This window comes from Prionailurus bengalensis, chromosome D2, assembly GCF_016509475.1.
Source record: "Prionailurus bengalensis isolate Pbe53 chromosome D2, Fcat_Pben_1.1_paternal_pri, whole genome shotgun sequence".
NCBI lineage: Eukaryota > Metazoa > Chordata > Mammalia > Carnivora > Felidae > Prionailurus > Prionailurus bengalensis.
In genome coordinates, this window is record NC_057351.1 from 34,160,945 (window position 1) to 34,181,683 (window position 20,739).

General features: G+C 38.4%; 1 protein-coding gene and 1 long non-coding RNA gene across 3 annotated transcripts in view; one reads left to right on the top strand and one right to left on the bottom strand.

The window, feature by feature from the left end:
* The window catches only part of VCL (vinculin), a 110,795-nt gene that overhangs the window by 52,230 nt on the left and 37,826 nt on the right, over positions 1-20,739 (top strand). For both annotated transcript variants that reach the window (XM_043598121.1, XM_043598122.1), the window contains exons 3-6: positions 11,429-11,579; positions 11,763-11,871; positions 13,900-14,022; positions 15,614-15,774. In XM_043598121.1, coding sequence (XP_043454056.1) covers positions 11,429-11,579; positions 11,763-11,871; positions 13,900-14,022; positions 15,614-15,774 — 544 coding nt within the window. The remainder of the gene's footprint in view (positions 1-11,428; positions 11,580-11,762; positions 11,872-13,899; positions 14,023-15,613; positions 15,775-20,739) is intronic.
* On the bottom strand, positions 649-9,514 carry LOC122493477. Its single transcript, XR_006299897.1, has 3 exons — positions 9,501-9,514; positions 3,858-3,862; positions 649-761 (listed from the first exon to the last, which is right to left on the bottom strand). It is a non-coding gene; the product is annotated as an uncharacterized LOC122493477 (long non-coding RNA).

A 20,739-nucleotide genomic window follows, 5' to 3' on the forward strand; every position in this document is an offset into this window, starting at 1 on the left:
TAAGGAGTGAGTAAGAACAAAAGGTGAAGTGATTTTATAATGTTTTCTGTATTTATTTTTCCCCAAACTCCAGCTGTTTAATAACAAATGCCTCCCCACCCTCACCCCATCACAGCAGCAGGAAAATCACCCATTCAATTGTTGGGGGGAGGGGTGCACTGCAGAAAGCAGGGAACAGGGAGCAGCTGGTGAAGGGCTGGTCAGGCTCCTGCCCCCCATGTCACTGACTCTTGGGAGCATCAAGTTGGGCTGGCACAGAAGCCTTTCCTCTGCCCAGCCACCAGCAGGGAGCTCCATCTGAGGGAGGCTGGGTCTCCAGCCAGAGAGCTTGAGAGGAAGCCAGGGCCGGCAGCGGGAGCAAGGGGATGAAAAGGGAAGAGACTCTGGTCTGCCACCAAGTCTGGGTCTTCTGGCTTGCCTGTGCCAATTCCAGCTGCCAGGGGTGGGCCTTGCCCATCAAGAGGCTGCTGCCACTCACATGGACCTGGCCTCCCTGGCCTTCCTCTGAGACCTCACAGCCTCGTTGTGGGCTTTATGCTTCTCTGCCAATTTGGTGTCCTCTTGGATTTTGTGCCTCTTGCCAAATATGATCTTGTTATAAAGGTACTTCTCCTGCTTCATCATCCTGATGGCCAGGCACTTGGCTTAATTCTCCTCCTCTTGGGCCAGCCACTGCCTGTCCTCCAGCTTCACAGTGCCTGCCATCACTCTGGGCTTCTTCCCCTCCATCCTCTGCTCCTCCAGGGCTATCAGTCAGGCCTCTAATGTTTTAAAATAAAGTTTTGTTTTAGTCATCACAACAGCCTTAAGATACATTAAAAATCTACTGGTATCTGTAAGACACGCTTACTTCTATGTTCATCTGTTTCTGCTGTAATCCTAGCATGAGAGAGAGGAAGAGCCATAGGAGCCAAAGGACCTACAGGTAGCAGATTTCTTGCCTGAACTTTGCAGGCTTGGAATCTCCTCTCCCTTATCAGATGTCAGATTTGAACAGGGGGTGAAGGCAGTGGGGAGAAAGACTATGACTAGTCATTCAGGCTTTAAAGGATTCAGAGGGTATGACTCATACTCTACCTTTCAAATAAGTGGCCTGCCAAAACTTGAAGAGCATGTGGCTTGGACAGAGGTGACACTTCTCATCCGCCTTGCCCACGTGCCATTTCCTTTTCAGTTATCTGTTGGCTCTGGCAGAATCCTGTTTTGTTTGAAGGTGAAGTGAAAACTGGTCGCATACTCTCCTATTCTCATCTGAAATAAAAGAATTTAGTGAGCCTGTGGTGTTGGTATCTCAATGTACATATTCTAGCAAAAAGAGGTTGGTGTGGCCCTTGAAAGGCTTTGAATGTTTTAAGTATGATTCACTGTGGTTTTTAATTTTAGTTTTGGGTGTATACATGCAGTGTCCTGTGCTATCACTGAGTTAGGAAAGGGATAGGAATAATTCGTGGATGAGGCCTGTAGGATCTTTAAATCTGGGAGCACAGGGTTGGAACAGCCTGTTTTAGTGTTATCACACAGTGTACACGTGGGTGAGTGGCTGCTGTGTACTTGCTACATGAACTAGATTAAAGTTTGTCATTGTACTCTGTGTTCCTGACTCCCTCCTAAAAACTGTAACTATTCTTGTGGCCTTCACTCAGGTTTCTAGATGACTAATGGCTGAGGATCCTTGACCTTTCTCAAAATGGTAACACTGGGACCAAAGCATATTGGCTAGTCCTAGCTCTGGGATGCCACAGGATGAATCTACTTTTGCTATTTCAAAGTAAAATTTATGCCAAATGGCCAGTATATAAAAGAAAAGTTTATTTTCACACAACTCCCTGAGTCTTTTGTGATCTTCACATTATTTTTATTATTACTTTTTAATCCTATGTATATAAGATCTGAGGATGAAATGAATGGATTATAGAGGCAGTACTTCCTATTTGAGGGATACTAGAAAGGCTGAACTGCCAGTTGCTGATGGCTGGAATTTCACTGGAGCTTGTTCCTCAGGTTAACACTTTAAACGCTTAAATGCCTGGTGAAGGGAGAATTTTTGACGCCTCAGCAGTCATTTTCACTCATCATACTTGTGGCTGAGACTAGGCTCTAAATATGGGAAAGCAGAGAGAGTTTGAGAGCCTGACCCTTACCCTACCCCCTGGCATCTTTCTCAGGCCTGGACTTTAATATTCCTTTCAAATGAGACCATATATATAGTCATAGAGAAAAAGGAGCCTTAAAAGGTGTTTTTCATGCAATTAAAATTATTAAATGTAAACACTTAAGTCTATACCAACCATTTTTATCACCCTGTTTTGGCATTTCTTCATTTTTAAATATGATGGACTTCTCAAACTTGGAAGTGATCTGGGCCTTTCTTGACCTCTGAGAGACCCTACCTAGATGGCAAGGAAAGGAAAGCCTCAACAGGGATTAAGATGAGAGAAGGAATAGTCTTGACAGGCCGTTTTGCCTGCCAAATACTTATGTCAAGGCTAACCTGGTTGGTAATGGCAGTGATGGAGGTGCTGGGCGCAGTGGCCACAGTAGGGAAAGCCTCACTGACCAGTTGATTGTGTTTTCTTTCTTTTGTCTGTTACCTTCCCATTTTGCAAATGTTGTTTTATGTGATTGGACATGCTTGTGGCCTAACCATCTCTCTCTCTTGAAAGGACAAGACCCAAAATGTATGCTTCTTTGGGTGTGCTCCAGGGTAATCCGACTTCCATGAAATCAAATTTTCAGGTGTTCTTCTCCATAGCACTTCAGTCTTTGGCAAACAGAATGCATTTGTGTGTGTGTGTATGTGTGTGTGTGTGTGATAGTATGTATAACCTAAATGGCTGTACTTACTAAGTTCAGATTAAAAAATTTTATTTTAAATATTTATTTATTTTTTGGGGGGGGGTACAGAGAGAGAGGGAGACACAGAATTCGAAGCAAGCTCCAAGCTCTGAGCTGTCAGCACAGAGCCCGATGCGGGGCTCAAAGTCATGGACCGCGAGATTATGACCTGAGCTGTAGTTGGACACCTAACCCACTGAGACACCCAGGCACCCCAGTTCAGATTTTATCAGTGAATTTGATATAGGATTGTTCCCCCCCACACCTGACCACCCCAACATATTTTTTTGAGGTGAGGTATAGTTTCACTTGTTGAATGTTTCAGAGAGGTTTTCAGTTAAAAAAAATTTTTTTTAATGTTTACTTATTTTTGAAGGAGAGAGAGACAGAGTGTGAATGGGGGCGGGGCAGAGTGAGAGGGAGACACAGAATCCAAAGCAGGCTCCAGGCTCTGAGCTGTCAACACAGAGCCCAACGCAGGGCTTGAACTCATGAGCTGTGAGATCATGACCTGAGCCAAAGACGGACACCCAACCGACTGAGCCACCCAGGCACCCCATTTAGTTTTATATTATGGAGCGGTATATGTCTAAATAGGCCTATCAGACTGTCTCCCTGACATTATTTTGTTCCAGGGCACTCTCTTTTTCCCTCTGCTGAATAAGTGAGCTGGGATTTCCTGGTTGATTTTTTTTTTTTACAGAAGCAGATGGGAGATTGTTGGTTTCAGAGTGAATGAGTTACCTGTACTTAGTGATAGTAGGCTGCCCTCTCTGGTCAAACCACACCTATGGCAAATGCATGGTATTTTTCACAGAAAGAACTGTGTGTGTGTGTGTGTGTGTGTGTGTGTGTGTGTGTGTGTGTGAGAGAGAGAGAGAGAGAGAGAGAGAGAGAGGAAGGGACGGTAAGAGAGAGAGGGAATATTATCCCATTGGAAAAACAACTCCCAAGATGCTGTGAAGAGGATCATCTTTATAAGTAGTGCTGAGCTTCTGAGGCAGGAGCAATGTTGTCTCCACCTTCTCTATCACCACTTCCCTAATTTCCCAAGTAAAAAGGACTACTTCTACTTTTATGTCCCCTTATCCTCTGCTGGAGGTACTTCTAAATACTAATTTATATTTGTTTGTTTACATGTATGTCTCCTCCTACCAAAGTTGTAACCCCTTAAAAGTAGGGACTTAAAAATACTTTCTTTTTTTTAAAAAAATTCTTTTTAACGTTTATTTTTGAGAAGAGAGAGACAGAGCATGAGTTGGGGAAGAGAGAGAAGAAAGAGGGAGACACAGAGTCTGAAACTGGCTCCAGGCTCTGAGCTGTCAGCACAGAGCCCGATGCGGGGCTCGAACTAATGGACTGCAAGATCATGACCTGAGTTGAAGTCGGACGCTCAACCGACTGAACCACCCAGGCACCCCTTAAAAATACTTTCTATTCCTGGGTATCTTATAGCATGTAGTAGGTCCTCAATATGTTAGATGAACAGATGGATGAAGAATTAAATTCAAGTAATTTAAGAGTGGGTGCATTCTGGTAGAAGCTTTAAAAATGACTTAAGGTAATCTTTATAATTTCTGGATCTGTTTTTCTCTTATATTTCTTAAATTAAAAATTCAGCATAAACTTAAGCTTGATAAAGTGATCACTGAAATTACATGGAACTGAGTAGTTTGGGATCTTTATATAATCTTAAATTGTATCAAGTTATATCATGTGTAATTCTGGAGAGAATGGATTTAGTAGGTTATGAGTGAACATATTTTGGGTCCTGTGAGGCTGTCATTAGTCCATTGATCTAAAGCATAAGAATTTTCTATTAATTTATGTTGAAGACTCAAAGGCAGAGAGAAGTTTTAACTTGTGATACACTTGATTGATTTAAAGTATCTAAATCAATATTATTAGGATAGAGTCAAGATATATAATTATTTAGGAAACAGACCTTTTTCCTATTGTCATCCTCTGAAATGCTTTTTAAAAATTTTGGATTTGTGTTAAAAAGGAGATTGGGGCACCTGGGTGGCTCAGTCGGTTGAGCATCTGACTTCAGCTCAGGTCATGATCTTGTGTTTTGTGAGGTCAAGCTCTACGTGGAGTTTTGTGCTGACTGCTTTGGAGCCTGAAGCCTGCTTCCTAATTCTGTGTCTCCCTCTTTCTCGGCCCCTCCCCCACTTGCTCTCTGTCTCTCTCTCAAAAATAAAGAAACATTTTTTAAAAATTAAAAAAAAAAGACTTAAAAAAAGTAGGAGATCACTTTAAGAAGTGAGGCAGCTTGAATGTTTAAAATCTCATTTTCCGCAGACGAAAGAGACTTCTGTGTGTTTCTGACTACTGGTTAGTCATGGTGGGATTTGTTTGGCTTTTATGAATGCCATTAAATTTTAATGTACAGATCAGATGTCTTATTGTAGAAAAATGGTACAGTGTCTGTTTTAGACCTATCAGTTTACCACACAAGGGAACCATTAGTGGAGAATCAAATTGATTCCTGCAAAGCCTTTTGATTTCATCATCTTTTTTCTGTTTCTTTTCTCCACGATGGTTATTCCTTTCATTTATTTATTTTTGTTTTTTTATTTTTTTCCAAATTTGAAACACTTAGGCAGTAATCGAATCCTTGCAAGTAGGTGTAGTACAAGAGTTGCATTCTGTGATTCTTGTTTGTTTGCTTTAATTTCATCAGGGTTCATGTCACCTGGGAACAAAACCAAGTTTTGTGACTTTTTAAAATTAATGATCTCTATGGGTGAAAATTCCTGATTGCCTATACTGGGTGAAAATTCATTTATTTACTCATTCAGCAAATATTTACTGAACGTTTGTTATGTGTTGGGCATTCTCTGAAGACATTAATGAACAAGATAGACAAGGTTCTTAGCCTTGTTGAACTTACCGTCTTGTGGGAAATAGAGAAAACTAAACTGAGAGGGTGTGAGCAGTCTCATGGGAGCACATAGGAGGTGTACTTGTAGATTTGGGATGGTTTCCTGATAGAAGAGTCATTTAAAGGCAGGGTCTAAGAGAGTAAGTAGTGGTTAGGGGGGAGAGAGAGGGGGGAGAGAGAGGTGTTTGAATTCGAGGGAATGGATATGAAATATCTTGAAGCAAGATGCCAGTGCTCTTTAACTAAATGTCTTCAATGAGTGGTTGGCTGTCCCTAAAGGTCTTTTGAAATATTTCTCTTGAATATTTTAAAGTTTTCATTGAAACATTTTTATTTATTTTAATTCCAGTGTAAACATACAGTGCTATGTTAGTTTCAGGTGTGCAATGTAATAATTCAACACTTCCATACATTACCCAGTGCTCCTCATCACAAGTGCACTCCTTAATCCCCATCACTTATTTCACCCATCCCCCAACCCACTTCCCCTCTGGTAATCATCAGTTTGTACTTAACAGTTAAGAGTCTGTTTCTTGGCTTCTCTCTCTCACTCTTTTTCCCCTTGCTCGTTAGTTTTGTTTCTTAAATTCCATAAACATTTAAAAATAAGTGTAACTAGTTTTACAGCATGTATTTTCTGCCATATTGTGTATTATATACCTGTCTTAAATGTTTCCATGTAATCTGGCTCATTTGATTTATGGAAAGCATCTGCCATTAATCATTGGCAAAGCCAGTTCTCACTGTCTATCTAGCCAGCTGGATCAAATTTACTTTTTTCTTTTTTAAAAAAATTTTTTTTTTCAACGTTTATTTATTTTTGGGACAGAGAGAGACAGAGCATGAACGGGGGAGGGGCAGAGAGAGAGGGAGACACAGAATCGGAAACAGGCTCCAGGCTCTGAGCCATCAGCCCAGAGCCTGACGCGGGGCTCGAACTCACGGACCACGAGATCGTGACCTGGCTGAAGTCGGACGCTCAACCGACTGCGCCACCCAGGCGCCCCTCAACTTCACTTTTAAAATAGTTCTTGCTTTAGTCAATTGTCTTTTAAACATATTTAAATAATATAATTTTTAATATTTACTCAGTACTTAACATTGTGTTATTTATAACCTCTTGTCTTTTGTTAGTTGTCATTTTTTTCTGTGAGTCCAAATTTCCATCTGGTATAATTTTCCTTCTTCCTGAAGGATTTCCTTTAACATATCCTATAGTTCAGGTTTGCTGATGATGAATTCTTTCAGCTTTTATATACCTGAAAAAATCTTTATTTCACCTTAATTTTTGAAATGTGTTTTTTTGGGGATGTAGATTTTTAGATTGATTTTTTTTTTTCTTTCAGTACTTTGCTTCACTGTCTTATGGCTTGCATTGTTTCTAGCAAGAAGTCTGTTGTTATTCTTTGTCCTTTTGTATATAAAGTGTCATTTTTCTCTACTTTAAATATTTTCTTTTCAACCTTGGTTTTGAGCAATTTCCTTATGATGTGTGTAGTTCTCTTCATGCTTTTTGTGTTTGGCATTTATTGAGCTTCTTGGACCTGCAGCTTTATAGTGTTCATTAAAAAAATTTTTTTTATGTCATCCTCTCTTCAAACACTGTTTTCTCTTTCCCCCTTTTCTCTCCTTTGGAGATTCAAATTGCACATGTATTAGGCTGCTTTGAGTTGTACCACATCTCACTGATGATCTGTTAATTTTTTCAAGTCTTTTTTTTTTCTTTCTGTTTCATTTTGGATAATTTTACTTGCTATGACTTGAATTTCACTGATCTTTTTTTCATGCAATATCTTATCTGTTAGTAATTTATAAAGTCTGTTTTTGTATCTGAGACACATCTCCAGTTATTGAGTCTTGTTCTTATATCTTTTATTTATCTATTTAATGTACTCAATCTTTCCTTTAGCTTTTGAGCATATGGAATACTGTTATAATAATGGTTTTAACGTTCTTGTCTATTAATTTTGTCATATGTGTCATTTCTGGGTTGTTTTTGAGTGATTTATTTTCATTGTGGGTGGTGTTTTCATGCCTATTTGTATGCCTGGTAAATTTCAGTTGGCGGACAGTGTCATATTACTGTTGTAACAGACACAACATTATCTTCCAGTTCTGGAGGTCAGAAGTCCAAAATGGGTTAATAGAGTTGTGTTTCTTCTGAAGATTCTAGGAAATAATCCATTTCTTTGCCTTTTCCAGCTTCTGGAAGCTGCCCCAATTTTTTGGCTTGTAGCCCTGCATCTCTCTTACTTCTTCTGTCATTATATCTTTCTGCTTCTGCTGTTACATCATTGTGAAATAATACCTTCAATGTGCGATAAAATAGCTGTCAACCTAGAAATCTGTACTACAGAAATAGTCTTTGAAGTAGGAGGACAAAATAGATATTTTCAAACAAACAAAAATGGATACATATTGTTATCAGCATTCTCTTAGTAGAGAAAATTCTAAAGAATGCAATTCAGACAAAGTCAGATGATTCTAGATGTAAGGCCTGAGATATAAGAGGGAATGATTAACCAAAATATGGGACAATTTGTTGGTAAATATAAACAAACTTTGACTTACATAGTATAACAATGTAATATCTAATGAGTTATAAAGGTTAAAATGAAAGATAGGACATATTATACATGAAAACAACATAAACATAAAACTTGGAAATAGTAGCATAAAGGTCAGGAAAGGGATGATTGGGAATTAAACATGCTAAGATCATTCTTTGGGAAGGAGGTAGAAATATTGACTAATTTTAGATTTTCATGAGACTGATGCACTGCCAACTGTACTAAGAGGACAGCTTTTATTTTAGATTAAAAAAATTTTTTGGGGGGGGCACGTGGGTGGCTCAGTCGGTTGAGCATCCAACTTCGGCTCAGGTCATGATCTCACAGTCTGTGAGTTCGAGCCCCGCGTCGGGCTGTGTGTCGACAGCTTGGAGCCTGGAGCCTGTTTCGGATTTTGTGTCTCCCTCTCTCTCTGACCCGCCCCCGTTCATGATCTGTCTCTATTTGTCTCGAAAAAAATAAATAAACATTAAAAAAAAATAAAAAAAAATTTTTTTTAACATTTATTTTTTAAGAGACAGAGTGTGAGTGGGAAAGGGACAGAGAGAGAGAGAGAGAGAGAGAGTGAGTCACAGATTCTGAAGCAGGCTCCAGGCTCTGAGCTGTCAGCACAGAGCCGGAGGCAGGGCTCGAACTCATGAACTGCGAGATCATGACCTGAGCCGAAGTCGGACGCTTAACCAACTGAGCCACCCAGGCACCCCTATTTTAGATTTTTAATGTGCCAAGTATGCATGCTAAAATATTTAAGATGACCACAAAAAGAACAGAGTATATAACCTTTAAGGGAATAAGAAAAAGATAGAAGAAACTAGCAACCCCCCACCCCCGCCAACAAAAGATAAAATAAGGAAAAAAGAAAAAAAATGAATTAAAATTACAGGCCATATAGAAAATAAATAATAAGATATGAAAATAATCCTAAGTATATCAGTAATATTAATGAATTTAAGTGGGCTGAATTACTAAGTTAAAAGTTCCTAGATGGATAAAAAATCTGTAGCTATATGATATTTATAAAAGACATCTAAAACATAATGACAGTGGGGCGCCTGTGTGGCTCAGCTGGTTGAGTGTCCGACTCTTGATTTTGGCTCAGGTCATGATCCCAGGGTCATGAGATCGAGCCCTGAGTGGGGCTCCATGTTGGGCATGGAGCCTGCTTGTGATTCTTTCTCTCTTTCCCTCTGCCCCTGCCCCGCTTGCACTCCTTTTCTCAAAATAAGAAAAAAAAGAAAAAAAAATTTGTACATGAATGTTAGCAGCATTATTCATAATTCCCAAAAGATGGAAACAACCCAGATGTCCATCAACACATGGATGGATAATCAGATTTTCGAAGCTGAATGAAATAGTATTCAGCTATGAAAAAGAGCAAACTAGTAACACATATACTATAACCTGGATGAACTTTGAAAACATTTATGCTAAGTGAAAGAAGCCAGACACAGAAGGTCGCATAGTACATGATTCTTTTTATATGATATATCCAGAATAGGTAAATTCATGGAGACAGAAGGCAGATTAGGGGTTACCAGGGGATGGGGGAAGAGGGAAATGGGAGTGATTACATAATGAGTTCAGGCTGCATTTCTGAGGTGATAAAAGTTTTGACCCAAGAGAGGGGTGGTAGTTCCTCGGCATTGTGAATATACTAAATGCCATTGAATGGTACTGTTTAGAGTGACTGATTGCATGTTATGTGACTTTCACCTTAATAAAAAACTATGTTGTGATCTAATTTTGGTCTTTCATATTGATGAAGATAAACTTAAGTTGTTGAGACTGTGAGGAAATAGGTACTCTCATCTATTGTGTTAGGAATGTAAGTAACTTCTGTGATTGGCAATATGGCAACATTTGTCAAAATTTTAAGTGTCTGTACCTTTGACTCAGCAATTCCATTTCTGGATTGTGTCTTACAGATACATACATTTTAAAATGATATTTTTCAAGGTGATTTATTGTAGCAGGCTAATGAATTATGGACTAGTTGTATAGTTATATTAAAGAATGAGGAGGCTCTTTATGTACTTTTATTAGAACATTTCTCAGGTAAATTAGGTGGAAAAAGCGGAATGCAGAGAGTATGAATAGTATGATCCTATTTGTATAAAAAAGTAGAAGCCTGTCTTTGTTTCTGGATGCATAAATGTTTTATTTTAAAGAATACAGAGGAAACGTGTAACATTAATTGCAAGTAGATGGAATTTGAATGTCTGGGAGATAGTGGAAAGAAGGTGATTTTTCACTGTCTTTCATATATAGGACTATACATATTCTATATAACTCAAAGTTAAATTAAAGATTTAATTTAAAAGTTAAAAAGGAACAGTAAAGAACCAGGCCTCTAAGAATGATCCAAAGCCACATCAGTGAGGTTCTGTTCTTCATTGATTTCATTCATTCATTCATTCATTCATTCATTTATTCTGTATGATCAGGTTGTCTATGTTATTGAACTGTATTAATATTAAACTATCAATAAATGGTTTAGTTATTAATGCTAGTGGCCTTTTAATTAACAACATAGTGTTAGAGGGCTCTTTTCAAACAGTCCAGTGGATTTGTCAAATCCTTTTAGCTAGATGAATGAGAATTTATGCATTACTTCATACTTTTTGTTTCCTCCTAATCCTTTGTGTTATCTGATTATTAAATTTCATTTAACACAGTGCTTTGGCATTTTAATTTACTTCCAGATATTAAATCTGAAACTGTTGTTAAGGATTTTCGTTCTTTGTGTGGTGTCTTTTTTTGTGTGTGTGTGTGGTGTCTTTTAACGGCAGTGTCGATGGGGCGAGGAAGAAGGAAACAAAGGAGTTGCAGAGATATATAGCAACCTAAACTGAAAGGTCTAAAACATTTTGTCATCATTTTTTGTTGCCAGGAAATAACAAAGAACAAGGGCTTAGTGAAGTGAATGAGTGAATGTGTGAATGAATGAATGGATGGATGGATGTACCCCCTTAATTGTAGATTTTAAATGCTAAAATCTTAAATCCTATTGTAAATTGGTCTTGGCAATTTCCCATGCAGTAAAAAAATGTGGATATGTCTCTTCATTCTTTGCATTGCACGTGATATTCTTCTGCTTGGTTCTGCCAGTGAATTAACTCCATGTTTCTCCCCGCAGGGTGGAGAATGCTTGTACCAAGCTTGTTCAGGCAGCCCAGATGCTTCAGTCAGATCCTTACTCGGTGCCTGCTCGAGATTATCTTATCGATGGGTCAAGGGGCATCCTTTCAGGCACATCAGACCTGCTCCTCACCTTCGATGAGGCTGAGGTAGGCAATCTGAGGCCCATGCAGACCTCTTCCAGACAAAAGTCTTAAAGATAGTCTTAAAAGTAATAATGGAGGATTGATGACTGTTGAAGATGGGAAGATGTTGAAGAGCTGCACATCTGAATTAGCATGTTTTCTACTTATTGTTCACTTACTTGACTAAAATATGAAATCTATTTTCAGGTTCGTAAAATTATTAGAGTTTGCAAAGGAATTTTGGAATATCTTACAGTGGCAGAGGTGGTGGAAACTATGGAAGATTTGGTCACTTACACAAAGAATCTTGGACCAGGTTAGTCATGTCCAGTTTTTATAATAAAGAGTTTTTAGAGATTGTCCAGTTTGATCAAGGTGAAAGAAGTACTCCCTCCTGCTTTTTGCCCAAGATTAGTCATGACACATTGGGTTTTGAGGTGTCTGTACTCTGCTGATGGAGCTGACACTGTGTTTCTACTGAGGAGATATCATTGTCTCTGAAAGCTGAATCTGCTTTCTACAAATCCTGGCCCTGCCTAATGAATTAAACTAGACATTGTAAATGTTGCTGGAGAATATAGGAAATACTTTTCTATTACTGTAATGCTTAAGGCCACCCTGAATTCTGACCCCTCCATTCCATATTATACAGCATTCCTTCACTGTCTGCCAGCTGGCCTGTAGCTCTTAATGACCTCGTGTCTTGTTAATTAGCCTGCCTACTATTATGGATTCATGCCCTAGCCCGAGGCTGCATAATATGATCAGACCTGGAAGAAGAGAAGAGCTACTGTGACTAAGTCTCATTTTGAAATGATTGTTTAGTCACCTGAGAATTGAATATTCAAAATACATGAACAGATACCAGCTTTTTCTGTTATAGGCATATAACATGAACTTGAGGGTCCTTAAAGTATGATTGAGACCAATGACAGGACAACCTCACATGTTCAACTTATCAGTAGTAAAGATCACATACCACCTCATAAGAGTCTTTTGCCTTAGGTGAAATGATTTTTAATTCACAGTGTGTTCATGAGGTTCCGATACAGTCATTCTGTAAACTTATGGCAGTTAAGACTTTCTCTGAGCCATCTTTGAAGATCACCAGGAAATGCCTTTAGAGCAGTATTCTTTAAACTTTCCCATAGCACTGGGAAAATAAAGTTTATTTCTTCAAATAAAATCTTACACGGAATCCCAACATATAAAGACAAAAATGGAACTATTCTGAATGAGGCAGGGGCAACCCCTCCTTTCCTACCCCTCTTTGGTATCCTTTGATGATCTGTGCAACTACTTAAGAAATCTTAAGAGCAGTTTGAAAACCAAAGCTTGAGAGAATCACATAGCACCTTTGAATAATAACCAAAGTAAACAAAAAGTGCTAGCAGGCCGGTTCCAAAACACCAGATGCTTTTGATTGCTGTCCTTAGTATAATTATTTTTATAATATTTCTATTTGTTTCTAATTATAAAAATAGTACATGCTTATTTTGGACAAATCGGAAAGTACAGAAAAATATAAAGATGAAAACAAAACACATTATTGTAATTCTTAAGATTTTTTTCAGCCACTAGATTCTCAGTACTAAGCTCGCATGAGATTTTTTTTTTTTTTTTTACTATTTTTTTTTTTTTTTAATGTCTTTACTTTTGAGAGAGAGAGAGAGAGAGCATGAGCAGGGGAGGGGCAGAGAGAGGGAGAATCCAGAAGCAGGCTTCAGACCTTGAGCTGTCAGCACAGAGCCTGATGTGGGGCTCGAACTCACTAACTGCGAGGTCATGACCTGAGCCAAAGTCATACGCTCAGCTGACTGAGCCACCCAGGTGCCTCAGCTTGCATGACATTCTTACATACGTGCAGTGGCCAGATACATTATGTGAACCTGGTATGTGTAGTAACCAGGCAAAATATTTTTATTCATTTTTTGCAAATACATATTTGTTTTTCACAAATATGTTTTTATATTTTATATACATATAATATATTATTTATATTATAATTATACATTATATTATATATTATTTATAATATATATTATTTATATTATTTATAATATATAGATATAGTATATTTTATATGTCAACCATGTGAAAATTATGTCATAGTTTGGATTTACATTTAACAAATTACTTTTAATGAAATGAATAAAGTTGCATTGTTACAGCTGCCCTGAAAAATTTTTATCAAAAATGCTACAGTTCAGTGACAGTATCTGTTGTTTAAATAAGCCGACAATCAGTTTGGACTTTTGTAGTCATTCGTAATGAATTTAGGCTCAGAAAGTGAATCTGGATCGTTTCACGACTCACCCTGCACAATTTATTCCTTATGCCCCAGGAATGACAAAGATGGCCAAGATGATTGATGAAAGGCAGCAGGAACTGACTCACCAGGAGCACCGAGTGATGTTGGTGAACTCCATGAACACTGTGAAAGAGTTGCTGCCAGTTCTCATTTCAGGTATTTTCTGCCTGTACATTATCTTACAGGAAAAAAAAAGTCACTATATTCTAAACTCCTGAAGTTCATTTTCTTTTGCTGCTCTCGGTTGCATGTCCTTCAGGCTGGGTAAAAATGAGACCTGATAGATTGGGTGTTACCTGATGGCTGTAGCTGATTGGCTAAGACCCAGTATTCATCTTCTGTAATGTCCTCCTTCTCCTGCTCTTTGTTTGAAGCTGCCTTTCCTGTTGCCCAGTTCTGTTCTCATAGTTCTGCTAGGCTCCTTTTCTAGGAGGTAGAATGTCTAGAAACTTTAGTTATGGGCATATGAATATTGACACTTTTATTTGTGTTATGAAAAAAGAATTAGCTGGAATGGATATTATAGAGTACTATATGACAATGAAGTGACCCCAAAGTCCACAGTTTTTCCTAAAATAAATTGAACTGTACAGAGCTAGTGTACCAGATGGGACTTCTTTTCCACTGGGTAGAGCCCAGAAATGCAAACATGGTGGCCGCTGTCTCAGCTAGCAAGAGGGAGCTACACTCATTGGGTGTGTAGTATGTACCAGATACCTCATGGTTCACATAAACTATCTTAGTCAAGTTAAGGGTTAGTTTAACTGTCAGAGGGCAGCTCTATAGTCTGTCTTTTTTTTGTTTGTTTGTTTCCTGTTTCCAAAATCTTGTAGGGCATGTCCTGGCACCCCCAGATCCTGCCTTCCTGCTTTGGCATTTCAGGTAGTAGCTAAAAAAGGAGAGGTGAATGTAAGAGCTCAGAAAGCCCTTATATGAACCAGAAAACAAAACATTTGTGAGTAGAGTCTTACTATCTCCGTGGGAAATGTTTTTGAGGCCAGCTGTTCCATGTGATAGAAGAGTTTTCGGAGCAAGATTTCTTTCTGATCTGGGTAACTCAATAAAGTGTTGGTTAGTCTTTGTCTTCACAATTTTAATTATTTTATGGGAAGATATTCTCTTTCTCTAGTGCTTCAAATTATCAGTATTTTCTTGTACTTTCAGGGGTTAAAAAGTTCCTACTACATGTTGAGAGAAATTCTGAAAGATAAATTCAGTATTTTGGGATCTTCATTAGGATTGGGTGCAGGAGCATACTCCAGTTACAGTTGTACTGACTATTTTTGTCTTGTCCTATTGGGTGTGCATTAGATGGGGCACAGTGTTAGGGCTGGGATGATAACTGATTTAGAAGGATATTGGACATTTTGGGATTATAGGTCATCTATATATGCATGTCAGATTAGCTCCCTGATCATTTGTAGTGATGTCTTGTACCTTAAGGTTGCTGATATTGGAACTTCATTGGCAGCCTTCAGTGTTTTGTTTGTTTGTTTTGTTTTGTTTTTAGTATATTCTTTTTTTTTAAGATTTTATTTTTTTAAGGTATGTCTACGCCTAATGTAAGCCTCAAACACACAACCCGAGATCAAGAGTCTCACGTTCCACCAACTGAGCCAAACTACTATATTCTTTTTAAGATCTTAGAAACCCAAAACATGTACTAAAATATGGAATATCTTGTGTGAATGTTGTCATACAGGAAGATTAAATTCTAAGCTTAGTTTCTGATCGTTTATTTTTACAGCTATGAAGATTTTTGTAACAACTAAAAATTCAAAAAACCAAGGAATAGAAGAAGCTTTGAAAAATCGCAATTTTACTGTAGAAAAGATGAGTGCTGAAATTAATGAGATCATCCGTGTATTACAACTCACTTCTTGGGATGAAGATGCCTGGGCCAGCAAGGTGTGTGTTCTCAGAGGGGAAATAAGAAAACTCCTGAATTCTCCCCTTACATTTTATCTTGTAATTGTGGGTGGCGTAAGAGTACTCAGATTTTATGAAATAATTTCTACTTCACTCTTCATGGGTTTCATGGGTTACTTGCTGCTTTTGCAAATTTACTTTGCCCCAGACTAGAACAAAGAAATGGGTATGTGGGGTGAATGGCCAGTTGAAGGCTCAGATGTGTAGCTTTTTCTTTAAGCTGGACCCTCGCTGGTCTGGTGGAGGAATTCTGATGTGGTGTCTACTCCCCTGGGTGGGAACCCTCCCTTTTTATGTGGGTGGTTGTTGCTAGGTGACTAAGTAGGATACAGAATATGCCTGTGACTGAATTTTATGGAAACTTTTCCTTAACCAACCTTTGAACTAAGAAATCTACAGAGGAAATTGTTGGCATTTCTAGGTGTGTCCCTTCAGCATACCATTTTCCTTAAGGAAAGCTTAATTAAAATATTAGTTTGCGCATTCGTGAAAACCTCGTTTGAGGGTCCTATTCACCCTTTATCTAGAATTTCTTCCTGGACTCCAAAAGAGTTGGTGGATTTCTTCTAGAGCCTAGTAGCAGTGGTCTTGTGTTGCTGCTACTGTGGTGTCCTTCTCCCTGTCTAGTGACTCTCTGGGAGAATAGGGGCACTTGGGTTTACGCTTTCCTGGGTAGAGCCCAAGATACAAGCAGTGGAGGAAACACACTCCATGTGTGACTCAGATGGTGTTTCCAGAGCCCCCAGCAGGCTAGTAGCAAAGAGGGGATTTGTAATATGACTTCCACTGGGTGCGCAGTAGGGCTGTGTTTATCCTCCAGGACACCTATAAGGTAAGGTCAAAGGTGGGGTCTTAAAATCACCAGCCCTCTCTCTTGTTGCCCAGAAAGTGAATCTAAATATGCAGAAGGAAATTAGCTTATCTTAAAACTATGGATTTGTTTACAGAGGCACAAAGCTCTTGAACAAGTTCTAAGACTGTATTTTAAATCTATATGGTGAAATCATTTTAAGTCTTTGATATTTTACTTAATTTTGCTTTTGCATATTTGACAACTTTCACTTCCCTGTTATGACTTCTTTATGCATCTTTTTTTTGTTCTCTTGTTTGTTTTATTCTTTTTCTCACATTTAGAAGGTAAGCTTTCTCTTGCCCTCTAGTTTCTTTTTCGCTTAAAAAGAGAAAAAGCATGTCTGTGAGGTTTTCTTGTGCTGTGTGCCGTGCCTTATTCCGTGTGCCGGTGTGTAACACTGTGTCCGAATGTGCGTCAGAATGTGGTTTAATCTGGGACTCGGGGCTGTGTCTGGCAGACTGACTCTGGCTCGTATTGAGCTATTTCTTTGGGGAAAGCAAAAGAAAATACATTACTATGGGATATCAGACTTTCTGTGTTTGGTGGGTGCTTTCATCTTTTTGAACAGGCTCCTGAGAACTGTTTTGGCCTGGTCATTCCTACTGACTTCATTTGAGGGGCAAGTTTCTCTAAGTAGCTGGGTGACCTCCAAGTTACCTGTGGACCCTGCTCTTAGGAAAGGAAACTTCTAGCAGATGCCATCACTGTATTTGCATTTGCTACCAGTCTTCTTTGCAGGCTCTGGAATTTTGCTTTAGGAGATGTGTCGCTGAGGTTTTAACCATAATGGAAATGGGTAGGCTAAGGAGTTTAGATGGGGCACCTGCCCTTCACAATAATCCTAGCCTTCAAAATCTAAAGGGAAAAAGTTAAGTGTATCTAAAGTTTTTCCTAACTTCAGTTCGTGGTTCACTGCATGTCCTGCTAAGCTGTGAATCAGCCATAGTTCTCCATCACCTCATGGTCCCCTAATCTAATCTCTTTCCTTATTCTCTCTCCTTTGCTTCTAGCAGATGAGAAATAGCAAAAAAGAGGAGCAGGCATTACGACTTTAATGGTTTTCTATTTTTGGAAGGGAAAAGTTATCCATCATTTAGTTAATAAGTGTTATTAAGCTTTATTTTGTGCAAGTTCCATTGAGAGATGCTTCTTTTTTTTTTTTTTAAATGTGGTCAGTGGAGTTTTTCAGGACAAGCATTAGGCACTTGGGGAAATATACAAGGGAAACAGACCTGGTCCCCACTGTGTACATTCTTGTAGATGTTTTAGTCTTATGCTGATCTGGAAGGAACCAGACTGTTAGGGTACTATACAACTATCAGAATGAAAGAAAGTAAATAAAATTAGTTCACCTGAAAGAAGCTCAAGTATATAATCACATCAGAATGAACAAGAAATGTTTATTTTTAAATCTCATTTTGCTTTTGTTATACATTTACCTGGTTCAAAAATCAAAATGCTACAAAAAGATGTACATGACAAATCTTACTTCCAACCCCATCCCCATTCACTCTACTTCGCCCTACCCCTTAAGTTTGATTGTTTCTATTAGTTGCAAGAACGCTTAGAAAAAAAATTTCACCTTGAGAATGGAAATTGGTAACTAGGATTTTGGTTATTTTTTTAGTTTGGTAGCATTATGCATCTTTCATTGCTCAGCTGTAAGCAGTGAGTTAATCAGACCTTATGTCTGTCTTTGACCACTGGGTCCTCATTCTATTTACATATATCTTTTACCTCCTCTCGACCCTGCCAATAAAGAATTAACTTTGTCTTACCATACTTGTTTCATGCTTCCCCATTGGTGCAGTTTTCTCCTGGAAAGTGATGGTTCCTCTAGAAAAGTGGGGGAAGAAAGTAAGTGGAAAAAATTCTTGGTAAAAGTGCGTCTTGCCAAATAAGTTAAGTTTTTAAAGAGGCAATGCAATAGCTGATTATTTTACCTTTTATACCTACCTTCAAATTACAGATTTACAAAGTTAAAAGTACTTTCACTTAAAAAACTATTTTATTTTGAAAGTAAAAATTTTCCCCTCCTGAAATCAACAGTCATAGTGATCATTAAAAATTAATTTAGTATACATTGTGAAGCAAAAGAATTTGTGAATTAAACACAATCATAATCCTACCCTTTGTAAATTTAGCAATTTATACCTAATCTCTTTTTTTTGTATTTACGTTACTTGTTTGTTGATGCATGCTGAGAATCAAGAGGAAGTGAGAAAAATTTTAAAAGCTAAGAGTTTTTGAGCCCTACATAGGCACTCCCACAACTGCTCCTTGAGTCATTAGATGCTATTATTCAGAATTAGTTCTTGTAGTGGATCTCCTTCCACTGTGGGCCTAGGCTGGTCGTGAGTAAATGTAGTGACTGACTCAGATGTCTTGCACCGAAGATTACTTTACCCTACCAAAGAAGGAAATAGTGATTAGAACATGTGATCCTATAATACTTGCTGTTAAATACAGACCATTGAGATTTAAGGGTTGATTTTTATATCATTTTTGAAAAAATAAGGTTGTATGTGAGGATTTTTTATATTATTATTAGAATGTCTACTATGAAAATGAAACATGATTTAAGATTGAATCAGTTAATTAAAATGATTCCATTGTAGGTGTTTTATTTTTATTACTGAGATATAGTTGACATATAATGGTATATTAGTCTCAGGTGTACAACATGATGGAGCTTCTTAAGGAGTCTTAGAGTGTTTTATGTTAGCAGCAAATACAATAAAAGACTTATCTCTTGGAGTTTGAGATAAATAGTTAATTAGGCATTTATGATATTTTAGCCCCTCCCCTCTAAAAGGAGAAAAGCCCAAAATGTTAAAGCAATTGAGATTTCCCTTCTGATCCAAGTGATCTTGTAGTTGCTACCTCTGATTGTGTGCACATAGGGTGGCATAGAATTTTAGAGCTGGGAAGCTATTCTTTTTTATTTTGGTGGTAGGGAGGTATTCTCAAAGATGGGGAACTGAAGTCTGGGAGAGTAACTTCTCTGAAATTTCAGGGGTAGACAACTTTCTCCCACCACTTAAATGTAGTTTGTAAAATTTTGTTCTGCTTAGTCTATGCTTTCCAGAAACATCTTTGTTTAAAACACTAATTTAAGGGTGGGGGAGGGGAATGCCACCAGGAATGGAACAGAGTGGGAAGGGAAAGGTGGGGAGGGGAAGTGTCAGTGGGAAAAGGGAGAGTAGGTTGGGCAGTGAACAAGAGGGGGTCCTTAGTCCCATACTGCAAATTTTCTGGAACATGGCATTGTAGGACCTCCCTTTTTCTACTACAGTTCCTCTTGATTATTTGTAGGAGGAGCTCTGGTTCTCAGTTCTAGTCAGTGTTCTTTAGATCTCACTTTGTATTACATTTCAGGAGCGTTTCAGTTCCTGGGAGGGTGTACAGAAAGGAGTTCTTTTAAGGTTGTCCCTCTGCTTTCTGGTGTGCGACAGTGCCCAGCCACCGTGGTTTTTTCATTTAAAAGTTGAACTCAGAAGAGTTTTACTGTAGAAGGGACCATAGCGGGAGGTGACATGTCAGCTGTCCCCAGAGCTGCACACTTAGATCTGGTCTTTTTAAAAAACAGTCACTCCTTAAAAAAAAGAGAGAGAGAGAGAACAGGGGACCTGTGTGGATCAGTTAGTTGAGCTTCTGACTTTGGCTCAGGTCATGATCTTAACAGCCCAATGTCATGATCTTGCAGTTCGTGAGTTTGAGCCCCACGTTAGGCTTTGTGCTGACAGCTCAGAGCCCGGAGCCTGCTTTGGATTCTGTGTTTTCCTCTCTCTTTGCCCCTCCCCTTCTCACGCTCTGTCTCTCTGTCTCTCTCTCTCTCTCAAAAATAAACATTAAGAAAAAAAGAACAACAAAAAAACCTCTCTCTCTCTCTCTCTCTCAAAAATAAACATTAAGAAAAAAAACAACAAAAAAAAACTGAGAGAAGAAATTGGTGGAGACTTTTCTCTTTCCCAAATTTGAGATTTTGCAGAGAAAATATTCAAATGAGGTGTGTGTTTTTTTGTTTGTTTTTGTTTTTGTTTTCCCTTCTATTTAATATCCAGATTGTACTTGGTATTTAGGCTTCATAT